Below are 23,217 nucleotides of genomic sequence, written 5' to 3'. Positions count from 1 at the left end.
AAAAAAAAAAAAAAAAAGATTCAGAAGGGACTGAAAACTGGAGCTCTGTTGGGGAACCAGTGCTGTGTCAGTGTTTGTCTAGGGCCTGAGCAGCAGATTGAGGGAGAAGCGACCCTTGAGGGATCTTGTAGTGGGTGCGATGGGTGCAGGGACCTCCACAGAGCTGGCCCAGGTGGAGATGTGGCACACTGGGGCAGGAGACAGCGAGCCATCTCGGGTTATTGGGAAGCACCCCAGAATGTGTTTTCAGAAACTAGTCAGGGCTCTTGGTTTCAGACAACAGACAGCAGCTGAGGGTTGACTCAGGCAGAAAAAGCACTGTCGTGGAAGCATCTCAGCTACAGATGGAGCGGAGGAGCCAGGCAGCCGGCGCTGAAGCCAGAGTGAAACCTACCACAAGGAGATCTGCTTCGCCCTTTTCTCCCGGGTACCCCTTTGCTCAGCCTCTGTTATTTGGAAGGTGGACCTCCTGACCTGATCCTCTAATTTTATTTTACATTCTCTCCTCAGGGTTTTCTCTCTGTCCTCTAGCTCTCCTCTCTGGGACATTTCTACTCTTTTGTCCAATTCTGTTTAAGAAAATTTAGAATCTGGCCGGGCGCGGTGGCTCAAGCCTGTAATCCCAGCACTTTGGGAGGCCGAGACGGGTGGATCACGAGGTCAGGAGATCGAGACCATCCTGGCTAACACGGTGAAACCCCGTCTCTACTAAAAAAATACAAAAAACTAGCTGGGCGAGGTGGCGGGCGCCTGTAGTCCCAGCTACTCGGGAGGCTGAGGGAGGAGAATGGCATAAACCCGGGAGGCGGAGCTTGCAGTGAGCTGAGATCCGGCCGCTGCACTCCAGCCTGGGTGACAGAGCAAGACTCCGTCTCAAAAAAAAAAAAAAAAAAAAGAAAATTTAGAATCTATAGACTGTTGTATTTTTGTTGTTGAATAACCAGGAAGTTCTTAAACCATTCCTCTTTTTGTTTCAGAGAACCAATCTCTTCTCTTATTTTGAAGAATATGAATTACACTTGTGCCTTGTGGACATTTTCTTCTCTGTGCATCGTGCGTGTTCTGGATTCTTACCCCTCATTTCTGTTTTGTGCTGTTTCATGAGCCATGTTTCGACTGACTTTTTTTTTTTTTTTGAGACAGAGTCTCGCTCTGTCGCCCAGGCTGGAGTGCAGTGGCACGATCTTGGCTCACTGCAACCTCCGCCTCGCGGGTTCAAGCAAATCTCTTGCCACAGCCTCCCAAGTAGCTGGGGTTACAAGCGCCTACCACCACGCCCAGCTAATTTTTGTATCTTTAGTAGAGACGGGGTTTCACCATCTTGGCCAGGCTGGTCTTGAACTTCTGACCTTGTAATCCACCCGCATCAGCCTCCCAAAGTGCTGGGATTACAGGCGTGAGTCACTGCACCCGGCCTGGACTTTCTTTTTTTTTTTTTTAATGGAGCTATGACAAGCACTTGGAACCTCTCTGTCCGTGGTGGGGGGTTCCCTGTGGCCCTCGACTTTGGGAGGTCTGACAGTGAATCTGACCTGTTTCTTGGGTTTTCCCTACATCGCAGAGTCTTTAGACCTTTTTCTTGGGTCCTGTTAGTGCTAGAGAGGATTCCTTGACCCTCCCACCTGTCAGGGTTCGGGGAACCACGTGGGAGATACACTCCGGGAGTCTCTGCTCTCATTGTATGGCCCTCACTGGGTTCCAGTGTCTTCCTTCATCTCCTCGCCCCTCCCACAGCAGGGCCTGCGGTTCCAGTCCGCCCCTCCTGCCACATGGGCTCTGTCTCTCTATTCTGTGATTCCTTTAATGTGGCCAGTAAATCAGCTTATCTACAGTAGAGGTGCAGGCTAGCCAGATTTGGTCTGCCCTAGGGGATTTTTCTGGAGGGATTTTAGCTTATAGATCTGTATTTAATGCTGGGGCTAAAAGAGTAGGAGGGTAAATGGAAGTATTTAAAATAAATTACTTGGTTTCCAGGATTGTGAATTTACCTAGTAATCAAAACTTAGAAGAGCAATGATTTCATACTTAAGGATAGTTGTGAGTGACAGAACTTGATGCGTCAAATGTTACGTTGCTTATATACACTCCAAAAATCATACCCTAAGAAATATGATACAACGTTTGTCATAAATCACTTTTTCTAATCAGATTTTATTCTCTTTCAGATCCGATCACATAGGACAGTATGCACCTTAAGATCCTGAAGAAAAGGCACAAAATGTTCAAGTGATGTTCAGAAATAATTTGTGAGGTAAGAGTATGATTATTCAGGGTCTAATCACTTTCCTTTCTCCCAGCTGACACTTGTATATTACTAAAAAGGTAACCTGTGCATGTGGCAAAGCAGAGGCGTGGTGCAAAGGCCGACAGACCTGCCTTCCTTTTCAGCCACGGCCTTCCTGTCCTAAAAGGAGGGTGTGTCTGTGGAGGGGACTCCATGAATCAAATTGATGAGTTCTTGGCCAGTATTACAAGATGAGGGGAATACCCCGCTTTACACCTGAAATGGAAAGGGTTTTTTTTCTTTCTTTTGTTTTGGTTTTTTTTTGAGACGAAGTCTCGCTCTGTCACCCAGGCTGGAGTGCAGTGGTGTGATCTTGGCTCACTGCGACCTCTGCCTCCCAGGTTCAAGCGATTCTCCTGCCTCAGCTTCCCTAGTAGCTGGGATTACAGGCACCCACCGTCATGCCCGGCTAATTTTTGTATTTTTGGTAGAGATGGGGTTTCACTGTGTTGGCCAGGCTGGTCTTGAACTCCTGACCTCCAGTGATCCAACCGCCTCAGCCTCCCCAAGTGCTGGGATTACAGGCATGAGCCACTGCGCCCAGCCTGAAATGAAAAGTTTTTGCTTGTGTGGTTGTCCCTTTAAATATGGAGATTTGTAGTGTCGCTTTTGGTGTTCTGGGAAATGGCTTTGTTTAATGTGCTGATAAAGAGCTTAGGTTCAGGAGTGTTGAGAAAATCCCATTAAATCGGCCCTTGGAGTAGAAAAGTGGTGTTGGGACATCTGTGTGACAGTACCCAGTGTTTTCAGGGTTCCCTCAGAAACTGTCTTGAGTATGAAGTCAGCAGTGGTTTTGGAATTCAGTGCAGAATAAGGCTGTGCCCTTACTCCTAAGGAGTGTGTGCATTTTAATACCGCATCTCAAATGGCTGTGCTGTTTGCTTTTAGATTAGGGTTCCATGTAAAGGAATGATTTCTTCATTTCTTCCCCTCCCTTCCTGTTGCATTACTCAAGTGTAAATACAGTGACTCAGAGATGCGAGTGCACTTTGTTACTGAGAGCTGTATTTGTCCAGCCTAACCTTGCGATATTTGTTTGTTGCTTTCTTGAAAATAAAGGGATTTTTGGATCTTATGTTATTTTCCTGTTGACTTCTAACGGATCTTATAGATAGGGCACTAAAACCCTCAAGTGTTATACGTCACCCTAATATGTGCTTATGGGAACGTCCTGCCATGGCCAGTGTTTGGTGTCTATGGGCGATCTCCTTACACAGCGGTGCCTGCCCATCCGCACCCCCAGGTCAGACATGGAGCCACAGCAGCATCTTGCACTCCATGGAGGTCTCACCACGACCTGAACTGGGAAGGCAGAGCTGAGCTGGCTCAGGTGTCACATGTCTGCCTTTAGAAGTCTTTCAAGGGGCCCTGCTTTCTGGAGAGAGCTCAGACTGCCCAAACATTGCGCTCTGACAAAAGTATAGCTTGTTTTACTGCCTGGCAAGCACCCTTCCTTTTCTGATGGAATGTGTCCTATTAGAGAAGTCAACATAAAGCAAAACGGTTCTGGTCAGAGGAATTTTTCAGCTTACGGCCTTGATGTACCCAGGCCCACAGATATGATTCACCAGGAAACTTAGATGGGAATCAGCAGGAGGTGATTGGAATCTGAGAGAGGGACTGCTTGCTTTTTGTTGCGTCTGCCTTTTAGCAAACATGCCCTTGCTGTGCGCCAGACAGCATGCAAGGCACAAGGGGAACAGAGCGGGAGGAGACCCAGACCGCCCTGGAGGGGCTGACATCAGGCAGGGAGGTGGAACCTGCAAGAGCTCTTGGGTAGCAAGTGGTAAGTACCCGGGAGGGAGAGCTGGTGAGCGTGCCCAGGGCTTCAGCAGAGGCAGAGAAACTTCCAGGTACTTTCTCAGCCCCCTGACAGTCAGGCTTTTACTAGTGGTGCAGGCAGAAGCAGTTTCAGCCTTCATGTCCAGATGGTCACATCTGATGTCTAGAGACCCCTTCACAAATTGCTCCTCAGAAGAAAGAGAACTCCCTTTTCAGGGTGGCTTGCCTAGAAGAGAGAAAAGTTAGGCTCTGCAGGTGAATGGGGTTTATGTAGAGGAAATGGGCGCTGCAAAGGTGTTTGCAGGGGATGTTGAGCAGACAGATCCGGAAGACGTCGGTTCAGAAAATGCTGAAGGAATGGCTGGCTAAGGGGTCCATCCAAATTCGTTTGATCTCTAGTTTCTTCTATTTCACTTAAATGCTTATTTAAAAATTTTTTTAAATTAAAACAATTTTTTTGACACTGGATCTTACTCTGTTGACCAGGCTGGAATGCAGTGGTGGGATCGTGGCTCTCTGTAGCCTCAACCTGCCAGGCTCAAGCGATCCTGCCACCTCAGTCTCCCACACATCTAGGGGTACAGGTGCGTGCCACCACACCTGACAAATGAAAAAAAAATTTTTTTTTTATAGAGATTGGGTCTTCACATGTTGCTCAGGCCAGTCTCAAACTCCTAGGCTCAAGAGATCCTCCCACCTTGGCCTCCCAAAGTGCTGAGATGACAGGTGTAAGCCACCACACTTGGCCTTAAGCATTTATTTATTTATTTTTATTTTTTGAGACAGGGTCTCTCTGCCACCCTGGCTGGAGTGCAGTGGCATGATCATGGCTCATTGCAGCCTCAACCTCCCAGGCTCAAGCAGTCTTCCCACCTCAGCCTCCCTAGTAGGTGGGACTACAGCGCAAGCCACCATGCCTGGCTAATTTTTATTTTCTGTAGAGATGAGGTCTTACTCTGGTGCCCAGGCTGATCTCAAACTCCTGGGCTCAAATGATCCTTCTGCCTCAGTCTCCCAAAGTGCTGGGGTTACAGATGTGAGCCACTGCACCCAGCCTTAAACATTTTTTAAAGCTGCTTTTATCTGATTGAAAAATAGGGCTATTTTACTGACTTTGGAAAACAATTTCATTTTGCTCTGGTACCAGTCAGCATTTTTGTATCGAGAGGAAATTTTGTAAAGTATTTGGCGAGTGAACCCTCACCACATGTTCATTCGGCAAATGTTTTCATAATTGCTGTGTTCCAGTTGCATTTAAGAAAAGAAAAAGTCACACCCAGATTTGAAAAACAGCACCCAGTGCTGTTACTCAGTTGTAGTGGCCTGACCTCTGAGAACATTCTTATTACTCTCCTTTATTCGCATTTCAGAAGCCACGGTTTCTGCACTCTGCCTGCTTAAAGCATGAGGAGCGCTCCTGCTCTGAGAAAGTGCCAGGGTCAGTTCGTTAAAATATTTGTCAGTGTTTTCCCCCCATGGGAAAGCTAAGGCGAAATTGACTGTCTCTTCCTTTCCCTGGCTCTTTATCTGTGGTATTACAGCTCTCAGAGCAAACACCGATAAGAGAAGGGTGTGCAATCAAAGAAGCAGTCAAAATAGTTACCAGGAAAAGTGCACTTTTTTCTTTTTCTTCCTGGAGAGGGAGTCTTGCTCTGTCACTAGGCTAGAGTGCAGTGGTGCAATCTCAGCTCACTGCAACCTCCACCCACCTGGGTTCAAGCGATTCTTCTGCCTCAGCCTCCCAAGTAGCTGGGATTACAGGCGCCTGCCACTGTGCCCGACTAATTTTTGTATTTTTAGTAGAGACAGGGTTTCACCATCTTGGCCATGCTGGTCTTGAACTTGTAACCTTGTGATCCACCCGCCTTGGCGTCCGAAAGTGCTGGGGTTACAGGTGTGAGCCACTGCACCTGGCCCACTTTTTTCTTTCTTTCTTTCTTTTTTTTCTTTATTTTTTTTTTTGAGACTGAGTCTCGCTCTTTTGCCCAGGCTGGAGTGCAGTGGCGTGATCTTGGCTCACTGCAGCCTCTGCCTCCCGGGTTCAAGCGATTCTCCCGCCTCAGCCTCCTGAGTAGCTGGGATTACAGGCGCGTGACACCACACCCGGCTAGTTTTTGTATTTTTAGTAGAGACGGGGTTTCACCATGTTGGGCAGGCTGGTCTCAAACTCCTGACCCGAAGTGATCCCCTGCCTCAGCCTCCCAAAATGCTGGGCTTACAGGCGTGAGCCACTGTGCCTGGTCCCACTTTTCTCTTTAGTTTCTTTAGATCTTGTATGTGCTTAGAAATCAGATGCTATGGGGAATAGGTTAGAAGTGTCAAAAGGATGGCTTGCAAAAGAATGGATTAATAAATGAAGGAAAGGCTGGGCATGGTGGCTCTTACCTGTAATCCCAGGACTCTGGAAGGCTGAGGCAGGAAGATTGAGCCCAGGAGTTCCAGAGCAGCCCAGGCAACATAGTGAGACCTCGTCTGTGAGCTGTGATTGTGGCACCGCACTCCAGCTTGGGCAACAGAGGGAGACTGTGTTCCCAAAAATAACAAAAACAGGAAACTTTTAGAAGATTAAAATAGAGGCTGGGTGCGGTGGCTCACGCCTGTAATCCCAGCAATTTGGGAGGCTGAGGTGGGTGGATCACCTGAGGTCAGGAGTTTGAGACCAGCCTGGCCAATATGGTGAAACTCCATCTCTACTAAAAATACAAAAAAATTAGCCGGGCGTGGTGGCAGGCGCCTGTGATCCCAGCTACTCAGGAGGCTGAGGCAGGAGAATCACTTGAACCCGGGAGATGGAGATTGCAGTGAGCCAAGATCGCGCCACTGCACTCCAGCCTGGGCAACAGAATGAGACTCGGTTTCAAAAAAAAAAGATTAAAATAGAGATGAAGGGCATTCTAGAAGCAGGATAGAGTGTCAAGGAACAGAGATATAAAAATGGGAGCCTGCTCCAAAAACATCACAGAGAAGTGAGGATAAACTGAGAATCAAATTGAGAAGAAACAGGTAAGACCGATGAGGTCAGTGTGTATGAGGCGGTGTAAAGATGAATAGAGAACCAGTGACTTACTTGTCGTTCTTTCATCGTGCTGTTTGCTAAAGTCTGTGCTGGGCGCCTGCTTGGGAGCACTGAGGCGAGCTGCTGAGCAGAGGAGGGACAGGTGGGGCTGGGGAGCGAGTGCAGCAGTGATACAGCAGAGCTCCTCTCCACCCTGCCGGGGAACCTGGTGCTGGGACTTCGCGTCTAGCTTGTGCTGTCCATAATCTTTGTGGCCACGGCTGGCATAGGTTTTGTTGTATGTAGGCATAACCTGTACTGTGGGACTCACTGTGTTGTAGTAAAGCAATCAATAAAGTCAGAGATTTAAAAATTTAGATCTTACTATGTTCTTCTTTCCCACTGTGTGTATTTAGACTAACTTTGTGAAATGGCCAAGGACCAACCATAACACATCATATTTAAGGTATAGCTTGTGAGCTTTTGGAGCCTCACCAGCTTTGTGTCGTCCCCCTCCCCAGGGTGCGTCAGGGAAATCATGCAGCCATCAGGACACAGGCTCCGGGACGTCGAGCATCATCCTCTCCTGGCTGAAAATGACAACTATGACTCTTCATCATCCTCCTCCTCCGAGGCTGACGTGGCTGACCGGGTCTGGTTCATCCGTGATGGCTGTGGCATGATCTGTGCTGTCATGACGTGGCTTCTGGTCGCCTATGCAGACTTCGTGGTGACTTTCGTCATGCTGCTGCCTTCCAAAGACTTCTGGTACTCTGTGGTCAATGGGGTCATCTTTAACTGCTTGGCCGTGCTTGCCCTGTCGTCCCACCTGAGAACCATGCTCACCGACCCTGTGAGTACTGGCTGCCTCGCTGGGTGGCTCTCTTTTAAACCATGATATAGGGACTCCCCATTTGTCAATGTAAAATCTACTGGGCTATCATCTATTTCTAAGCTTTCTCTAAAGAAGGTACCCACAAGTTAATAAAATTAGGACTTTTTTTTTTTTTTTTTTGAGATGGAGTTTCGCTCTTATTGTCCAGGCTAGAGTGCAATGTACGATCTTGGCTCACTACAACCTCTGCCTCCTGGGTTCAAGCTATTCTCCTGCCTCAGACCCCTGAGTAGCTAGGATTACAGGCATGTACCACCATGTCCAGCTAATTTTGTATATTTAGTAGAGACAGGTTTCATCATGTTGGTCAGGCTGGTCTTGAACTCCTGACCTCAGGTGGTCCACCCACCTCAGCCTCCCAAAGTGCTGAGATTACAAGCGTGAGCCATCATGCCTGATGAGGACTCTTTTTTGAGGATAAACTGCAACTGATGAGCTCACAGAATGTGGTCTACATGTGGCTTTATCTGTCATTGCTTTATCTGAATTAATTATTCAGGGTTTGGATGTACATTGTTTACTTTCTTCTGTTTTACTAGGAGAGGTCGTGGGCAGCTGTCCTGGGAGTGGAACAGTATTACAGGCCCAACCCAGTGGGCAGCTGGGGGGTGGTACCTTGGGGACAAACTTGGAAGCAAAGTCTGCCAGTGGCTTTGTAGCCTGATCTGACGGTGGAGTCTTTGACCGTTACCGAGTCTCTTCTCTGACGGGTTTGTGCCTTCAGAGAATTAAAGGCTGTGTCATCATTTCCTTTTACGCAGCAAGTCTCCCTCTAGGAGCCAGACCCCGCTCCTGATCCCTGTGGGTCTCTGCCCTCTCCTTCCTTGGCTGCAGCAAAACTCCTTGCTTGTTGCCCAAGCAAAGTGCCCAGGCACTTTGACTAAGGAGAGGGCCAGCTACAGGGCCAGGTCCAGCTCAGCGATTTTTACTGGAATATTGCCTTGTAGGAAAAATCCAGTGACTTCTGACCATCTGCCCACACAGTGAAAACTGGGCTGGACCCAACCCTTGTGGGCAGTTGTGGTGAGGGAACCGAGTCTGTGCAAAGCCTCCTGCTTGTGAGTGTGGGGTGGGATACGGGGGAGGGTCAGCCTGGCTGGGACTCCTCAGCAGTTTGCCCCTTTCTCCTCTGCGCTTGGACTCTACAGCTACTCAGCAGTCCAGCTCCTGCTCCTGGGGAAAAGGCCCCAGAAGCCTGGAGAACTGGAGGCAGCCAGGAAGTCGGGGTAGAAGGTGTGTGCAAGGGCATGCTGCCGCCCTGGTGGGCAGATTTCTTTTGCTTGTCGTATTACTGCAGAGAATGTTGAATGGAACATTGAGGGAGAAGTTGGAGATCTTGGATGTCAGGGGTGTTTTGATTGAGATTTAATTCATATAGCACTAAATCCATCCTTGTGTCTAGTCTGTGGTGTTTAGTGCATCCACAGAGTGTCCAACCACCACCTAGTCGGTTTTAGGACATTTTTTATCACCTCAGAAAGGAACCCCACACCCCTTAGCCATCACTTCCCAGCCCCCTCCCCCACCAATGCCCTCTGCCCCTGGCAACCACTCATCTGCTGTCTCTGTGGAATTTGCCTGTTCAGGGACTTTCATAGTCATCTCATCTGTAACCTTTTGTGCCTGGCTTTCACTAGGCATTGTGTTTTCAGGGTCCGTCGTGCTGTGGCATGATCAGTGCTTCATTTGGTTTAGGGCTGAATAATATTCCATGCTTTGGCCGGACCTGTCTTGCTTATAACCGTCGTTAGTTGATGGGCATTTGGGCAAGTTCCGCTTTTCGGCTGTTACGAATCATGCTGCTCTGAACAGCCATGTGTAAGTTTTTGTGTGGATGCATGTTTCATTTCTCTTGGGTATATACCTAGGAGTGGAGTCGCTGGGACATATGGTGACTCTATGTTTAACTTTTTGTGGAACTGCCAAGTAATCTCTAAAGTGTCTGGGGGAAAAAAAGAAAAAGGGGAAAAAAAATTGTGGGGAAGGGAATGAAAAAAAAAAAAAACCCAAACACCGAAGCGTCCACACCATTTTACATTCCCACCTGCGGTGTGTCCACGTCTTCAACACATTATTGCCCTTCTTTTGTGACGCCGTATCTGTCTTTGCTGTGTATCTCCCTAATGACCAACGATGTTGAGCATCATTTCATGTGCTTGTTGGCCACTTGTGTGTCTTCCTTGGAGGAATGTCTGCTTGAGTCCTTTGTCTATTTGGATGTCACTGTTTAACCCATGTCACATATTAGGACTCTGGTGACAAGTGACAGAAACCGCCAGGAGTCACTGTAAATGAAACCGAGGAAGGGGGAGTATGCAGAGCCCCAGGGCAAGGACGCCTTTGGCTGCTGGCAGGCTGTGGAGTGGAAGGTGGACAGAGGGGAGAGGCTGGCAGCTGCCCTCAGGCTTTGTCCGAGTCCTGGCTTTCCTGCTGCCCAGGGAAGAAGGGCAGTCCCTAGAGCAGGTGGAGTGGCAGTCACTGATGTCTAGCTCTACTGTTCTGAAGGGGAGAGTGGGCATGGCCCAGGAGGGTCAGGTGTCATCTCTGTCTTCCCAGTGGGGAGTTGATTTCTTCTGTCCACAGATCATGTCTTTACCCTACCAGGGTCCAGTCCAGGCCGAACTAGAACCATCACATCACCTCTGAACTGAACAGTTAAGGGGTTGGGGCAGATACCCCAGTGGGACTTCATGTCATTTTTCTAAACCAATAGGACCAATCCTTGCTGGGATTGGCCTGGGTTTGTATTGTCACTTGAGGAAAGTCACTGGTGCTTTGAGTGGGGCGTGGAGGGGAAGATGGGGTCGGAGGCCTGCTGATAGAGCAATGAACCCTGCTGTGGAAGGATGCGACTTTGATCCCAAGCTTCACTTTAGGATCGTGAGAGGGCTGGGAGGGAGGAAGGCCACCCACGGCCCCGGGCCCCGCATCCCTTTACCTGATGGAGCCTGTGTCTTCAGTGCCAGCCCCGTGGATGCCCGTGAGCCTTCTCGGCAGCTGTGCGAGTGCCTTCCAGAGGTACCCTTCATGGGGCCTCGGCTGCCGTCCAGGAGCTCTGCCAAAAGCATGCTTTCCTCCCACCCTCACAGCAGTGCTGGGACGTAGGTGGAACATCCGTGTGAGAACATGAGACCTCACTGCCAGTAAGAGGCCAGGCTGGGATTTGAACCAGGTTGTCTGTCTCCAGAGCCCCGGCCTTGACAATTTCACTTCTTATGGGAAATTCCAAATGTGCACGGTAGGAAGAAAAGAGCACTCCGCCTTGAGCTTGTCACCACCTCACAGGGTGGCCTCGCCCATGCTGTTCCCTGCCCAGATAACCCACCTGAATCTCACTCATTCTTTCGTTTCATTTGTAAATGTGTGTATCTTTTAAAAGGGCTCTTTGTAAAAATATAACTTCAATACTGGTAGCTCATGTAAAGCAATACAATATTTAATACCATCTGTCCTGTTAGAGTTCAGCTTCCCTCAATTGTCTCAATTTTTTTTGAGACAGAGTCTCACTCTGTTGCCCAGGCTGGAGTGCAATGGCCCAATCTCGGCTCATTGCAACAGTCACCTCCTGGGTTCCAGCGATTCTGTCACCTCAGCCTCCTGAGTAGCTGGGATTACAGGCATGTGCCACCACGCCCAGTTAATTTTTGTATTTTTAGTAGAGACAGGGTTTCACCATGTTGGTCAGGCCGGTCTTGAACTCCTGACCTCAAGTGATCCGCCTGCCTCAGCCTCCCAAAGTGCTGGGATTATAGGTGTGAGCCACCGTGACTGGCCTGTCTCAATTCTTTTATAATTTTTTTCCCTTGAATCAGGATCCAAATAAGGATCCACACAATGTGATTGGTTTATATGTCTATAACATCTCTTTTAATTAATTTGTGTGGTTGCTGCAATCTCTTTTTTTCTCTTGGGGTTTAAGATGAAGAAACACAGTTCTTTGTTTGCAGTTGACATCCCTGTACTGGGTTTTGACATGTTCCTCCTCCCCAGCATTTTCCATAAATTAGGAGGCAGATCCACAGGCCCGGCCCCATTCTTACCTGCCCCTTAGTTAGGCCCTGGGGATCCAGAATGCATGACAGGGAGCTGGGGTGGAGAGCAGTGGGGAGAGGACAGGAAGCATGCTCTGCAAAGCCTAACTGCCCTGGAAGGGCGAGGTGGCAGTGTGTGCCTTGCCCGGGCCTGACTGTCTGCTTTGTCTCATCAGGGCAGACTGGAAGTGGGATATGGGCAGGGGCACCATGAGAGGGAACAGCCAATCAGGGAGCACCTCTGAAGGGAGGCAGCCAGGTGTTTGGGGTGGGAGGAAGGAGCCTGAAGGCATCCTATGGCCTGGAGCCTGTGGTCAGTCCCACAGGAAGATGGGCGGGAAACATTCAAGAAGTGTTTTAGAAAAAACCTCCCGAAAATGGTTAAAATGGGAACTGAGGAATGTGCTTAATTACCTGGAAGGTTTGTTCTGGTGGGAAGAAGAACGCCCCATGGGTTCAGTGGAGACGGTGCTCCAGCCCCTGCGGCTGTTGTCATGGGCACATCCTGGCAAGGCCCTTTGAGATGGTGCAGCCATGCACACCCCCTCTGCATATGGTCTCTGTTTCTGTCAAACCACACCTCGAAAGGCTCAGGATGAAAATGTAAGTGATAGACTTGGGGCCTCAGGTGGATGGAACCCCTCCATGAAATCCCCAGGAGACCATGCCCGTGAAGAGTTTCATTGTCTGCCTGGGTTCACTGTCTGTCAGGGTTCTGAGCAACAAAAAGGAATCCCTGGACCCAGCAAGTGCCTGAAATCCCACAGTCTCAGGTCCCTGAGGATCACCCAGTGCGTACTTGGCTACCCCTTCGAAATGCCTTTCCTTGCTCATAAGTGACCAAAAACTGGGGTAGCGTTGGGGTAGCCACTTTCCAGAAGTATCGTGCCACATCGTATCATATTTGCTGCTGCGGGAAAGTGCATGCATGGCTCATAAAATTACGGTGTTTGCAGTTTTAAAATCTGGCCCATTTCCTCTTATTGAGGAGATTTATAACACTCAGCTGTCACCTGAGGCATATATGCAACATTGTGGGATTTTATAAATCAAAGCAGTGTTAAGATCCCTAGATTGCTGGAGGAAAGTTGATTAAAGACTCCAGGCCGGGTGTGGTGGCTCATACCCGTAATCCTAGCACTTTGGAAGGCTGAGGCGGTTGGATCACCTGAGGTCAGGAGTTCGAGACCAGCCTGGCCAACATGGCGAAACCCTGTCTCAACTAAAAATACAAAAAATTAGGCGGGTGTGGTGGTGGGTGCCTGTAATCCCAGCTACTTGGTAGGCTGAGGCAGGAGAATCGCTTGAACCCTGGAAGCAGAGGTTGCAACGAGTCAGGATCACGCCACTGCACTCCAGCCTGGGCAACAGAGCGAGACTCTGTCTCAAAACAATAACAACAACAAAAGACTCCAAATTGTGGAATGTAATTTTTTGGGGGGGTAGGGGTGGGGGGGTACAGAGTCTCGCTCTGTGGCCCAGGCTGGAGTGCAGTGGCACAATCTCAGCTCACTGCAACTTCCACCTCCTGGGTTTTCTGCCTCACCCTCCCGAGTAGCTGGGATATGCCAGGTGCCCGCCACCACGCCCAGCTAATTTTTGTATTTTTAGTAGAGATGGGGTTTTGCCATCTTGGCCAGGCTCGTCTTCAACTCCTAACCTCATGATCCACCCACCTCAGCCTCCCAAAGTTCTGGGATTACAGACGTGAGCCACCGTGCCCGGCCAGTAAAATGTTTTACTGATTCTGATTTAAGTTTTCAAAGATGAGTTTAAACCCTTTTCTAACAGTGTGTTAGGAAACACTTTGCTTTTTACCAAAACAGCTTCCCCATATTAGGGCCACGGGACTGACGGGGCCTTGTTTGGAGGAAGTAAACTTCGGGGGAGGTTTGGGCAGTGAACGCTCACATTTGCCCTGCAGCCCCTCCTGGGGCCCCCTCCCTGTGCTGCCCGAGGCTCTAGCTCTGGCCCATTGTGAGCCCTGAATCCAGAGGGCCGCAGTCTCTGGCTCTGCAGTGCGCTCACCTGCTGAACTTTCTAAAATTTGGATGTCAACCCTCACCCTGCAGAGATTCCGACCTGTGGCTCCCAAGCCCAGCCAGGCACCTGCATTTTAAGGAGCTCCAGCAGGGCCATTTGCTGTTGGCAGAGCCCTTCACCACATCTGCCATCTCCCAGGCTGTTAGCTCCCACCTTCCATTTGCACCCCACCTATATCCTCTGTCTTTGCACAACCACTGCAGCCCTGACTGCTGTTCCCAATGTCTGTGGGTCTCATTCTCCAGACCTGTGATTTCTACGTGAAATGCAGACTCTGGGCTAAGAAGCAGACACAAGGCCTTGTTCCTCTTCTTGAGGCATTGGAACCCCCCAGGCAGGTCTGCCTATCTTATTCCACCCTGCCACAGCTCCCAGAATTGTCTCCCACAAACATGGTTTTGATATATCTCCACTGCCCAAAGAACAAAGCCTTTGCTGTTGCAGCCAGCTCCGGCCTCACCTTCCCTACATCGGGTCCTCAGTTGACATGGTGCTGGTAGGGTGACTCGTGGCTTTCAGCTCTGCTCCTTACCATCAGCTCACGACCTCCCCGACTCCTCCTTCCACTGCTTCGCCATCGCTCATCTTGTCCAGCTCCTCTGGCACTTGGGGCACAGATGGATGCACGTTCGAGTTTCTGGTGCTGCTCCCGCTGGGCGGCCTCGTTGCCAGACATGAATCGGGTCAGGTGGTCTGGGCTGCCACCTCCAGGTTTGTGTGTGAATGCCTTTGAGGAAGTTGGCCAAGAGACAAAAGTATCACGTCATTTTAGCAACACGAAGTTGAAGTCCTTTTTGAGATTGTTTTGTTCCTTGTTCCCCGACTGCCTTGTTCCTTGTTCCCCGACTGCCCGATAAGCAAACTCTGGGCAGTGCTTGTCAGTTACCTCCCCATGACAAGGTAACTTGTCAGTTACCTCCCCTGTAGCAGGGGCTACAGGGAAGTGCTGTACGCAGAGGTTCCCTGCCCCCCTGGGAACAGTCAGTGCCCTTGTCTGGGAACAAGCCTTGCCTCTGAAAATGCAGGTGGTTAAGCCGTTTATCAAAGGGATAATAAAGTAGTTTTTGTTTATCGTTTGATGATATAGAAAATATAAGATGAATTTTTTTTTTTTTTTTTGGAGATGGAGTCGCCAACTGTCACCCAGGTTGGAGTGCAGTGGCACGATCTCGGCTCACTTCAACCTCTACCTCCTGAGTTCAAGCGATTCTCCTGCCTCAGCCTCCTGAGTAGCTAGGATTACAGGCACACCCCACCATTCCCGGCTATTTTTTTGCATCTTTATTAGAGATGAGGTTTCACCATGTTGGCCAGGCTGGGTTGGCCAGGCTGATCTCGAACTCCTGACCTTGTGATCCGCCCGCCTCAGCCTCCCAAAGTGCTGGAATTACAGGCATGAGCCACCGCGCCCAGCCTGATTTTTTTTTTTTTTTTAACTTTCCTTCTCCCCAACTAAAATACATTCTTCTTATATGGTAGGGGGCAGTACCCAAAGGAAACGCTACAAAAGAATACATGGAGAGCTTGCAGCTGAAGCCCGGGGAAGTGATCTACAAGTGCCCGAAGTGCTGCTGTATTAAACCCGAGCGCGCCCACCACTGCAGGTACGTGCGCGGCTGTGTTAAACCCGAGCGCGCCCACCACTGCAGGTACATGGGCCCCGAGCATCTGGGCAGCGCTGCACGGGCCGGTCTGTAGGTATCACGCTCTTTCTGCGGTAGGGAGCTGAGTAAAGTGCCGGTGCCCTAGAGTCTTTTTGGGAACTCGGAAACAGTATGGACTCAGGGATCCCCTCCTTCCCGAGGGACTCGCTGTGGCTCAAAAACCGGAGGAGGTGAAGAGGTTCCCGCCTCTGTTTTGGCACACATGCTACAGGCCAGCACGTGTGTGCTCACAGCTCCTGGGCACATCCTGTGGTGGTGAAGCGTAGAGGCCAGGTTCTTTTGGGCGTGCTCTCTCTTTTTTTTTTTTTTTGGTATTTATTTGGGTGTGCTCTCAAACACCAAGTTGTATTTTTAAACCCCACAGTCCAGTTATCTGCCTGGCTCAAGTAGCCTTCCTGGCCCTCACGCCTCACTCCTGCTGGTCTTGGCTGCATTTTATCCTTTTCCCCCAGATTTGCCAGCTCCTGACTCCTTTGTCTGCTCCTGGAGGGGCTGGCCATTGATTTCACATGTTGAAGTGTGGATGTCTGGGTGTATTTCTCCATTCCTAGAAATAGTTGTCACACATCCCTGTACTGTGGAACTGCTGGGGCGTGGCTGCACCTGGACAGTACCCTTCTCCTGGGGGGTTGTGGCCTGCTTGAATAGGCTGGAAGCCATCGTTGGCCTCCAACGGGAGGAAGCCCAGATACAGGGTGCCGACTGCTTTATGGCTGGAGTGAAAGCTTTAAAAGATTCGTATCCACATGGTTTGGCCGGAAAGTGAAGAAGGATGAAATGGTATCGGAGAGTAGGTGGGTGGTTGTCTTGGGCTGGGGTTGGAAATGGGCAGTAACTGCATATGAGCTGAGGTTTCTTTCTGGGATGGTGGGAATGTTCTAAAATTAGATGGTGATGGTCTCACAACTCTGCAGATAGAATAAAAATCATTGAATGGTACATTGCAAATAGGTAGATATTTATGGTATGTAAATTTTTTTTGTGGTGTGGGGGGATGGAGTCTTGCTCTTTTACCCAGGCTGGAGTGCAGTGGCGCAGTCTCGGCTCACTGCAACCTCTGCCTCTCAGGCTCAAGCGATTCTGGTGCCTCAGCCTCCCTAGTAGCTGGGATTACAGGCGCCTGCCACCATGCCCGGCTGATTTTTGTATTTTCAGTAGAGACGGTGTTTCGCCACATTGGCCAGGCTGGTCTCGAATTCCTGACCTCAGGTGATCCACCTGCCTCGGCCTCTCAAAGTGCTGGGATTACAGGCATGAGCCACCTTGCCTGGCCTATGATATATAAATTATACTTCAATAAATCTGTTTCTTAAGATAAAATGGAAATGTTTTGGAAGTCAGGTGCTATGGAGGATGGGCAGGGAGCCGAGGTCAATGAATGGAAGGCGATGTCATGGGCGGGGTGCAGTGGCTCAAGCCTGTAATCCTAGCACTTCGGGAGGCCAAGGCGGGCGGATCACAAGGTCAGAAGATCGAGACCATCCTGGCTAACACGGTGAAACCCCGTCTCTACTAAAAATACAAAAATAAATAAATAAATTAGCTGGGCGTGGTGGCGGGCACCTGTAGTCCCAGCTACTAGGGAGGCTGAGGCAGGAGAATGGTGTGAACCCGGGAGGCGGAGCTTGCAGTGAGCCGAGATTGCACCACTGCACTCCAGCCTGGGCGACAGAGCAAGACTCCGTCTCAAAAAAAAAAAAAAAAAGACAAAAAAATCAGGTGACGCTATGATAGCAAGTCTTCCTGGAGCGAACCTGCTGCCATTGATGTCACTCGATGTAATTAAATGGTGCAAACTCGGACTAAAAAGTGATTGATAATCAAATTAGGTTATTTAAAATTGGACATAGAGAGTGTTTTGGGCAAAAGTAAAATATAGCCGTAAGCACAAGATGACTTCATGCCTGGGTGTATAGTTGATGATTCAAGATGAATATGCAATCCATATTGCATATTCATCAGTGAATATGGATTGAATGGTAGGAGTTATTTGAAGATACGAAGAATGTTTCTTTCTCTGAAGGTAAAAATTCAATTTTGTTTTTTATTGAAATAGACTTACAAGCTTGCAACATTAGGAACGTTATTGATAGGTGTACATGATCGAGCTCTACTGGGGGAGAGTCTGAAAACTCGTGGAGTATGGCTCAGTGTGACCTTTCGTCCCAGCCTGTTGGTCCACTGAATATTTTCTTTAGGAAACAGAAGACATTTAATTAAAATGATAAACCTTAAAGGAATATAGTATGTATGATATTTTTTTGACATGCTGTATTAGAATATGCATTCTAATTTTCCTCCACCTTTGATTTTATTTGGTTATGTTACTCTGGTTTCCTCAGAGCATGGAATACTGAAAAATCAAACTCTCCTTTTCAGTATTTGCAAAAGATGTATTCGGAAAATGGATCATCACTGCCCGTGGGTGAACAATTGTGTAGGAGAAAAGAATCAAAGATTTTTTGTGCTCTTCACTGTAAGTAAAAATATTTTTGTAGTGACTTACATCAAATTTGAAATTCTTTAACTGCTTCTTGCCTGGAGCAGGGAAATCTACTAACGTCAGACTAGTTTCTCTCCAGCCTTTTCTCCAGGATTCAAATTATAATACTGTGCTATCATTGGCAGGAAGTAGTCCCAATAAATAAACAGTATGTTGTTTGTATTATTTTAGGTGTTCACTGTAATTCTCTCCCAGATGTTCTCAATCACTATCGTTTATTCATAATAACAGGAATCTTCCTAAAGTATGTTAGAGCTTTTTTTTTTTTTTTTTTTTTTTTGAGACGGAGTGTTACTCTTGTTGCCTAGGCTGGAGTGCAGTGGTGCAATCTTGGCTCACTGCAACCTTCGCTTCCCAAGTTCAAGTGATTCTCCTGCCTCAGCCTCCCAAGCAGTTGAGATTACAGGCATGAGCCACCATGCCCAGCTAATTTTGTATTTTTAGTAGAGATGGGGTTTCTCCATGTTGATTGGGCTGGTCTTGAACTCCCGACCTCAGGTGATCTGCCTGCCTTGGCCTCCCGAAGTGCTGGGATTACAGTTGTGAGCCACTGTGCGCGGCTATTTATTTTTTTATAGACGGGGTTTTGCCATGTTGCCCAGACTGGTCTTAAACTCCTGAGCTTAAGCGAGCTGCCCGCCTTGGCCTCCCAAAGTGCTGGGATTATAGGCGTGAGCCACCATGCCCAGCTGTATTTTTCTGTAAAATTATTCCACTTGGTCTAATATGATCTTGGGTAGGAAAATGTCAACTACTGCAATTTCATCCTTCCCTCATTTTTTTCCCTGACAAATAAGATGGAGGTATAAACATGATGTGTCATCAGCCTTTGCTCCTAGAAAGATTTAATTGTTTAAATAACTAACTGGCTGGATAGATCACTTGAGGTCAGGCGTTCCAGACCAGCCTGGCCAACATGGTGAAACCCCATCTCTACTAAAAATGCAAAACAGTTAGCCGGGCATGGTGCCTGTAGTCTCAGCTACATGAGAGGCTGAGGCAGGAGAATTGTTTGAGCCTGGCAGGCGGAGGTTGCAGTGAGCCGAGACTACCCCACTGCATTCCAGCCTGGGCAAGAGAGGGAGACTGTTTCTAAAAAATATAAAAAATAAAAATGACTAATCAATCTCCCCCTCATTCTAGATGTACATAGCTCTGTCTTCAGTTCATGCTCTGATCCTTTGTGGATTTCAGTTTATCTCCTGTGTCCGAGGGCAGTGGACTGGTAAGTTCCCTGGCTGTGTGTCATTCCTGGCCGTGCATGCTGTTTTTGGGTAAAAGGGGAAGGCTTTAAAGGAAGAACCAGGTTTCCAATTTTGAAGGAAATCATTGCAATTATTTTAGGAATTGAATTTTAAAGAATTAAGTTTTAACACCACCATTTTGCTAGTATATTGTTTCTCCAAAAGCTCGTGTCTGTCTCCTGGTCAGCTAGCTAGCTCTCCATTGTTCAAACTAGTCTTCGCGTTGCTTACGTGAATGATCGACCCTGATCAAATGTAATGAAAACAGACGCTCATTATCCTACCTTAGATATGCAGTGAGGTCTGGACTGGCTCGTCCCACCCCAGGTGGGAGCACTGCTCACTGGTATGGGTGCACACAACTCCTCTGGTTTGGCTTCAGTTGCCATTTAATTCACAAATACAGTGTCAGTAGAAACCTCAGACTGTTTTGAAACCACTGGCCAGGAAGTCATGGTATGAATTTTGCTCGGAGGGGCGGCTCTCCGTTGCTCCTTGGAGAACAGTGAATGCGCCCATTTAGCAAGTGAACAACTTCCCCCTGGAAGCCGGCCAAACACTCTGCCACTCGGGGTATTCAGGACCAGTTATAACCAACTTTCTCTTGTCCGCAGAATGCAGTGATTTTTCACCTCCGATAACTGTAATCCTGTTGATCTTCCTGTGCCTTGAGGGTCTTCTGTTTTTCACTTTCACTGCAGTTATGTTTGGCACCCAAATCCACTCCATATGCAACGACGAGACGGTAAGCTTTGTTCTCGGCTGTGTGGACTTCATATGTGGTCCAAGCTTGAATGGAAATTCCTAATGTCAACAACAGGTGCCTGTGGACTGACTCGGGAGCGTAATGGGACGGTCTTGATGAGCTTCAACAGGCTCCCTGTGTTTGCTGTTTCTTTCATTCTGTGCGGTGCATATTTCTAGTCTCAGTTTGATTTGCGAGTCAGCAGAGCCAGGCAGATTCCCAGCTCCCAGTGCAGTCAGTAAATTTTAGGGAATTGACTGCCTTTAGGGCTTGGCTCTGCAGGCCTGGAGTGGCGCTCAGTAAATGTTTGTACACAGTAACTAACAAGTGAAAAACGTCGGTGCCTGGCTGGGAGGGCCATCGTGGTAGTTGGGGCTGGCCGCATGGCTGCAGCGGGGCTGGGTTCACAGAGGCCGTGGGGGTCTGGACTGGGGCAAAGCTGGGAAAGAGAGTTCACTCACCGACCCTCCATCGAGCCCACACTGTGCTTGAGCACGGTGTGATTCCAAGGCTTGGTGGGGTCTGCCGAGCTTCCTGGAGCCGCTGCCACTTGCTGTTCTTTCTGCTTCCAGGAGATCGAGCGATTGAAAAGTGAGAAGCCCACATGGGAGCGGAGGCTGCGATGGGAAGGGATGAAGTCCGTCTTTGGGGGCCCCCCCTCACTCCTCTGGATGAATCCCTTTGTCGGCTTCCGATTTAGGCGACTGCCCACGAGACCCAGAAAAGGTGGCCCGGAGTTCTCAGTGTGAGGCCCGGCTCATCAGCCTGGAACTGGCTCACAGACGTCCACTTACTTGTTTGGGGTCTGAAGGGTATCAACAGCTCATCTGTGACCAACAGGGCAACTGGAACCTACACAAACCAATTGCTTGCAGCAAGCAGAGTTTTATATATTTATAGTCACAGATGGCAGAGGAAGAGGCTCTCAGTCCCCACCTGTACAATGACGGAAAGGTGTGTGGCCATGCAAAGAAGCCAACCACCATGGCCTCCTGCAGAGTTGGGACTTCTGTGGAGAAGACTGGGTTATTACATGGGTTATTCAAATCCTGTGTACTGAGCTGCTGTTTCCAATCATGAAAAACAGTCAATCCAGTGAACAGGGATTCTCCAAGCAGTCATTTCAGGGGGCTCCTGCTGACCCCGCCACTCAGCAGTGCACTCCCCGGATCACAGCAGGGCGTTTACATAGAAAGACGTTTTGGTCTCGATTAGCTCCGATGCTTTGCACTGAAGTTGCAAAAGATCTGTGCACTGAACAGTGAAGGTGGCTTCCGGCACACTCCCCGCTGCCCCGGAAGAGACATCCTTTGACTCTCAGCAAGTCTGTGTATGCGTGTGTCTGTGCGTGTGTGCGCGTGTGTGCATGTGTGTCAAAATTGCCAGTGTTGTTCAGGCAGTGTAACATTTACCGGCTGTGTACAGCAAACAAGCTATTTTTTAGAAACCGACGTTTCAGGGAAGAGGGGAGAGAACCATGGGGTCCTGCCCGTGGTTACTATGAATGTATTGCTGTTGGAGGACATCTTGATCCAAAGAACAGCCGTTCCTGTGCGGCCCTTTGTTGCCCTCCTGCTTTCATTTTTTAAAGAAATCTTGAGTGCTTGAGGGCCTTGGAACCGATTTTTTTTTTTTGTTCCAGCCAAATTAGCAGTGTATAGATGGCACCTAGGTAAGAGCAGAGCCGTGGCTCAGTGACTTGATACTTTGGGCAGCTGGATCCTGTTAGTGGTGTGTGGGGCAGGGGAGGCATCCCAACTGGAGAGGCAGGGCCCAGCTCTTGGGTACCTCTGGGAAGGTGAGGGGACCATGAGGCAGCCAGCCCCTGGCAGGGGCGATTGTGCCACCACACAGGCAGCGCTCCAGCTGGGAATGGTCGGATTGGCACCCTCGTTGGATTTTTTGGTTAGCGTTTGTTTAGGTGATAAAATGGGATCCTTGGTGCGGAGCTTAAAATGATGCCAGAAAGCCAACAGCTCCCCTCCGTGGGGACTTGCCTTAAACTTGCCTGGTTTGTACATTTTTTTGCCGGACGCATCAAGAAGCAATCTGTGACCAAGTCTGAGGGTCTTCCTTTAAACGTGCCCTCCACGCTAAGAGAAGCTGGCGTCTCCCTCCCGGAACGGTTTTGCCTTTCTGTTCATCTGTGAACTGTTTTGTTTTTAATTACTCTGTACCCCATCCGAATCAGGGCTTCTACCGCTGCTGATGCAAAACCACAAAGGGACCTACCTGAGCCACCGTCCTAGCCAAGCGAGCAAACCTGCAGGGGGTTTGGAAGTGGACTCGGTCACCGCAGAAGTGTGTGCGTCATTGGGGGAAGAACCGCGTCACAGCCACCGGGACAAAGCATAGATTGTGGGTGATCCTGGAGACACGAGTTTCCAGGATTGTTTTGCATACTCATTTGCACATTGTTGTCTGGGTTGGACACGCGTGTGGGCTTCAGTGTGAGGCTTTTAATATGTATATCCTGTTATATCAATAAAACAATTATCCAAGTGGTTGAATCCTGTGAGACTTGGCAAGTGTGTGCAAATCAAGTATACTTGACTTTTCAACCTCTTCTTTCAATGTAACTTTTATATGAAATAAAGTAATCAATCGACAGTTCTCAAATGGCTTCCAAAGTGCCTGTTCTTCATGGATGGCAGTGTTTTCAGGGGGTGCCTTTCTGTGGTTCGTGGATCCAGCCTCAGGCTGTTAAGGTCACTCCCAGTTTCCAGAACCTCTACATGCTTTCATGCCCATGACGAGTGACCTGGGCGCTCAAGCGCGACTCATACATGTTGCCCAGTGAGTACTGCTGCTTGTTGAATGTTTGACTCCCATCGTTTTACTTAGTCCTTTTTTTAGTGCACTTTAAAAACAATGTTTCAAAATCTCTCTCCATAGTCCAGAATCTCAAGTACCTACAATTTAATTCATTCAACAAATTTGTCTAATATTTGCACTGTGAGGGAACCAAAATGCCCACTTAACTTCCAGAGGCCAGATGGTCAGTGTGTGCCACAGCCCTGCCTTGCATGTG

The 23,217-nt window shown here is 48.8% G+C and overlaps 1 protein-coding gene across 1 annotated transcript in view; it reads left to right on the top strand.

Moving 5' to 3' along the window:
- The window catches only part of ZDHHC7 (zinc finger, DHHC-type containing 7), a 32,759-nt gene extending 9,954 nt beyond the window's left edge, over positions 1–22,805 (top strand). The window contains 8 exon segments of the mRNA XM_011971450.1: positions 2,166–2,251; positions 7,583–7,914; positions 8,904–9,014; positions 15,510–15,634; positions 18,074–18,170; positions 19,341–19,422; positions 20,056–20,186; positions 20,759–22,805. Of these exon segments, the coding sequence (XP_011826840.1) occupies positions 7,600–7,914; positions 8,904–9,014; positions 15,510–15,634; positions 18,074–18,170; positions 19,341–19,422; positions 20,056–20,186; positions 20,759–20,935 (1,038 nt within the window). The 5' untranslated portion in view covers positions 2,166–2,251; positions 7,583–7,599 and the 3' untranslated portion in view covers positions 20,936–22,805.
- The last annotated feature ends 412 nt before the right edge of the window (positions 22,806–23,217 follow it).

The sequence above is a fragment of the Mandrillus leucophaeus genome, unplaced genomic scaffold (genome assembly GCF_000951045.1).
Source record: "Mandrillus leucophaeus isolate KB7577 unplaced genomic scaffold, Mleu.le_1.0 Scaffold10, whole genome shotgun sequence".
NCBI classification, from domain to species: Eukaryota; Metazoa; Chordata; class Mammalia; order Primates; family Cercopithecidae; genus Mandrillus; species Mandrillus leucophaeus.
This window is presented reverse-complemented; position numbering and strand designations above follow the sequence as displayed.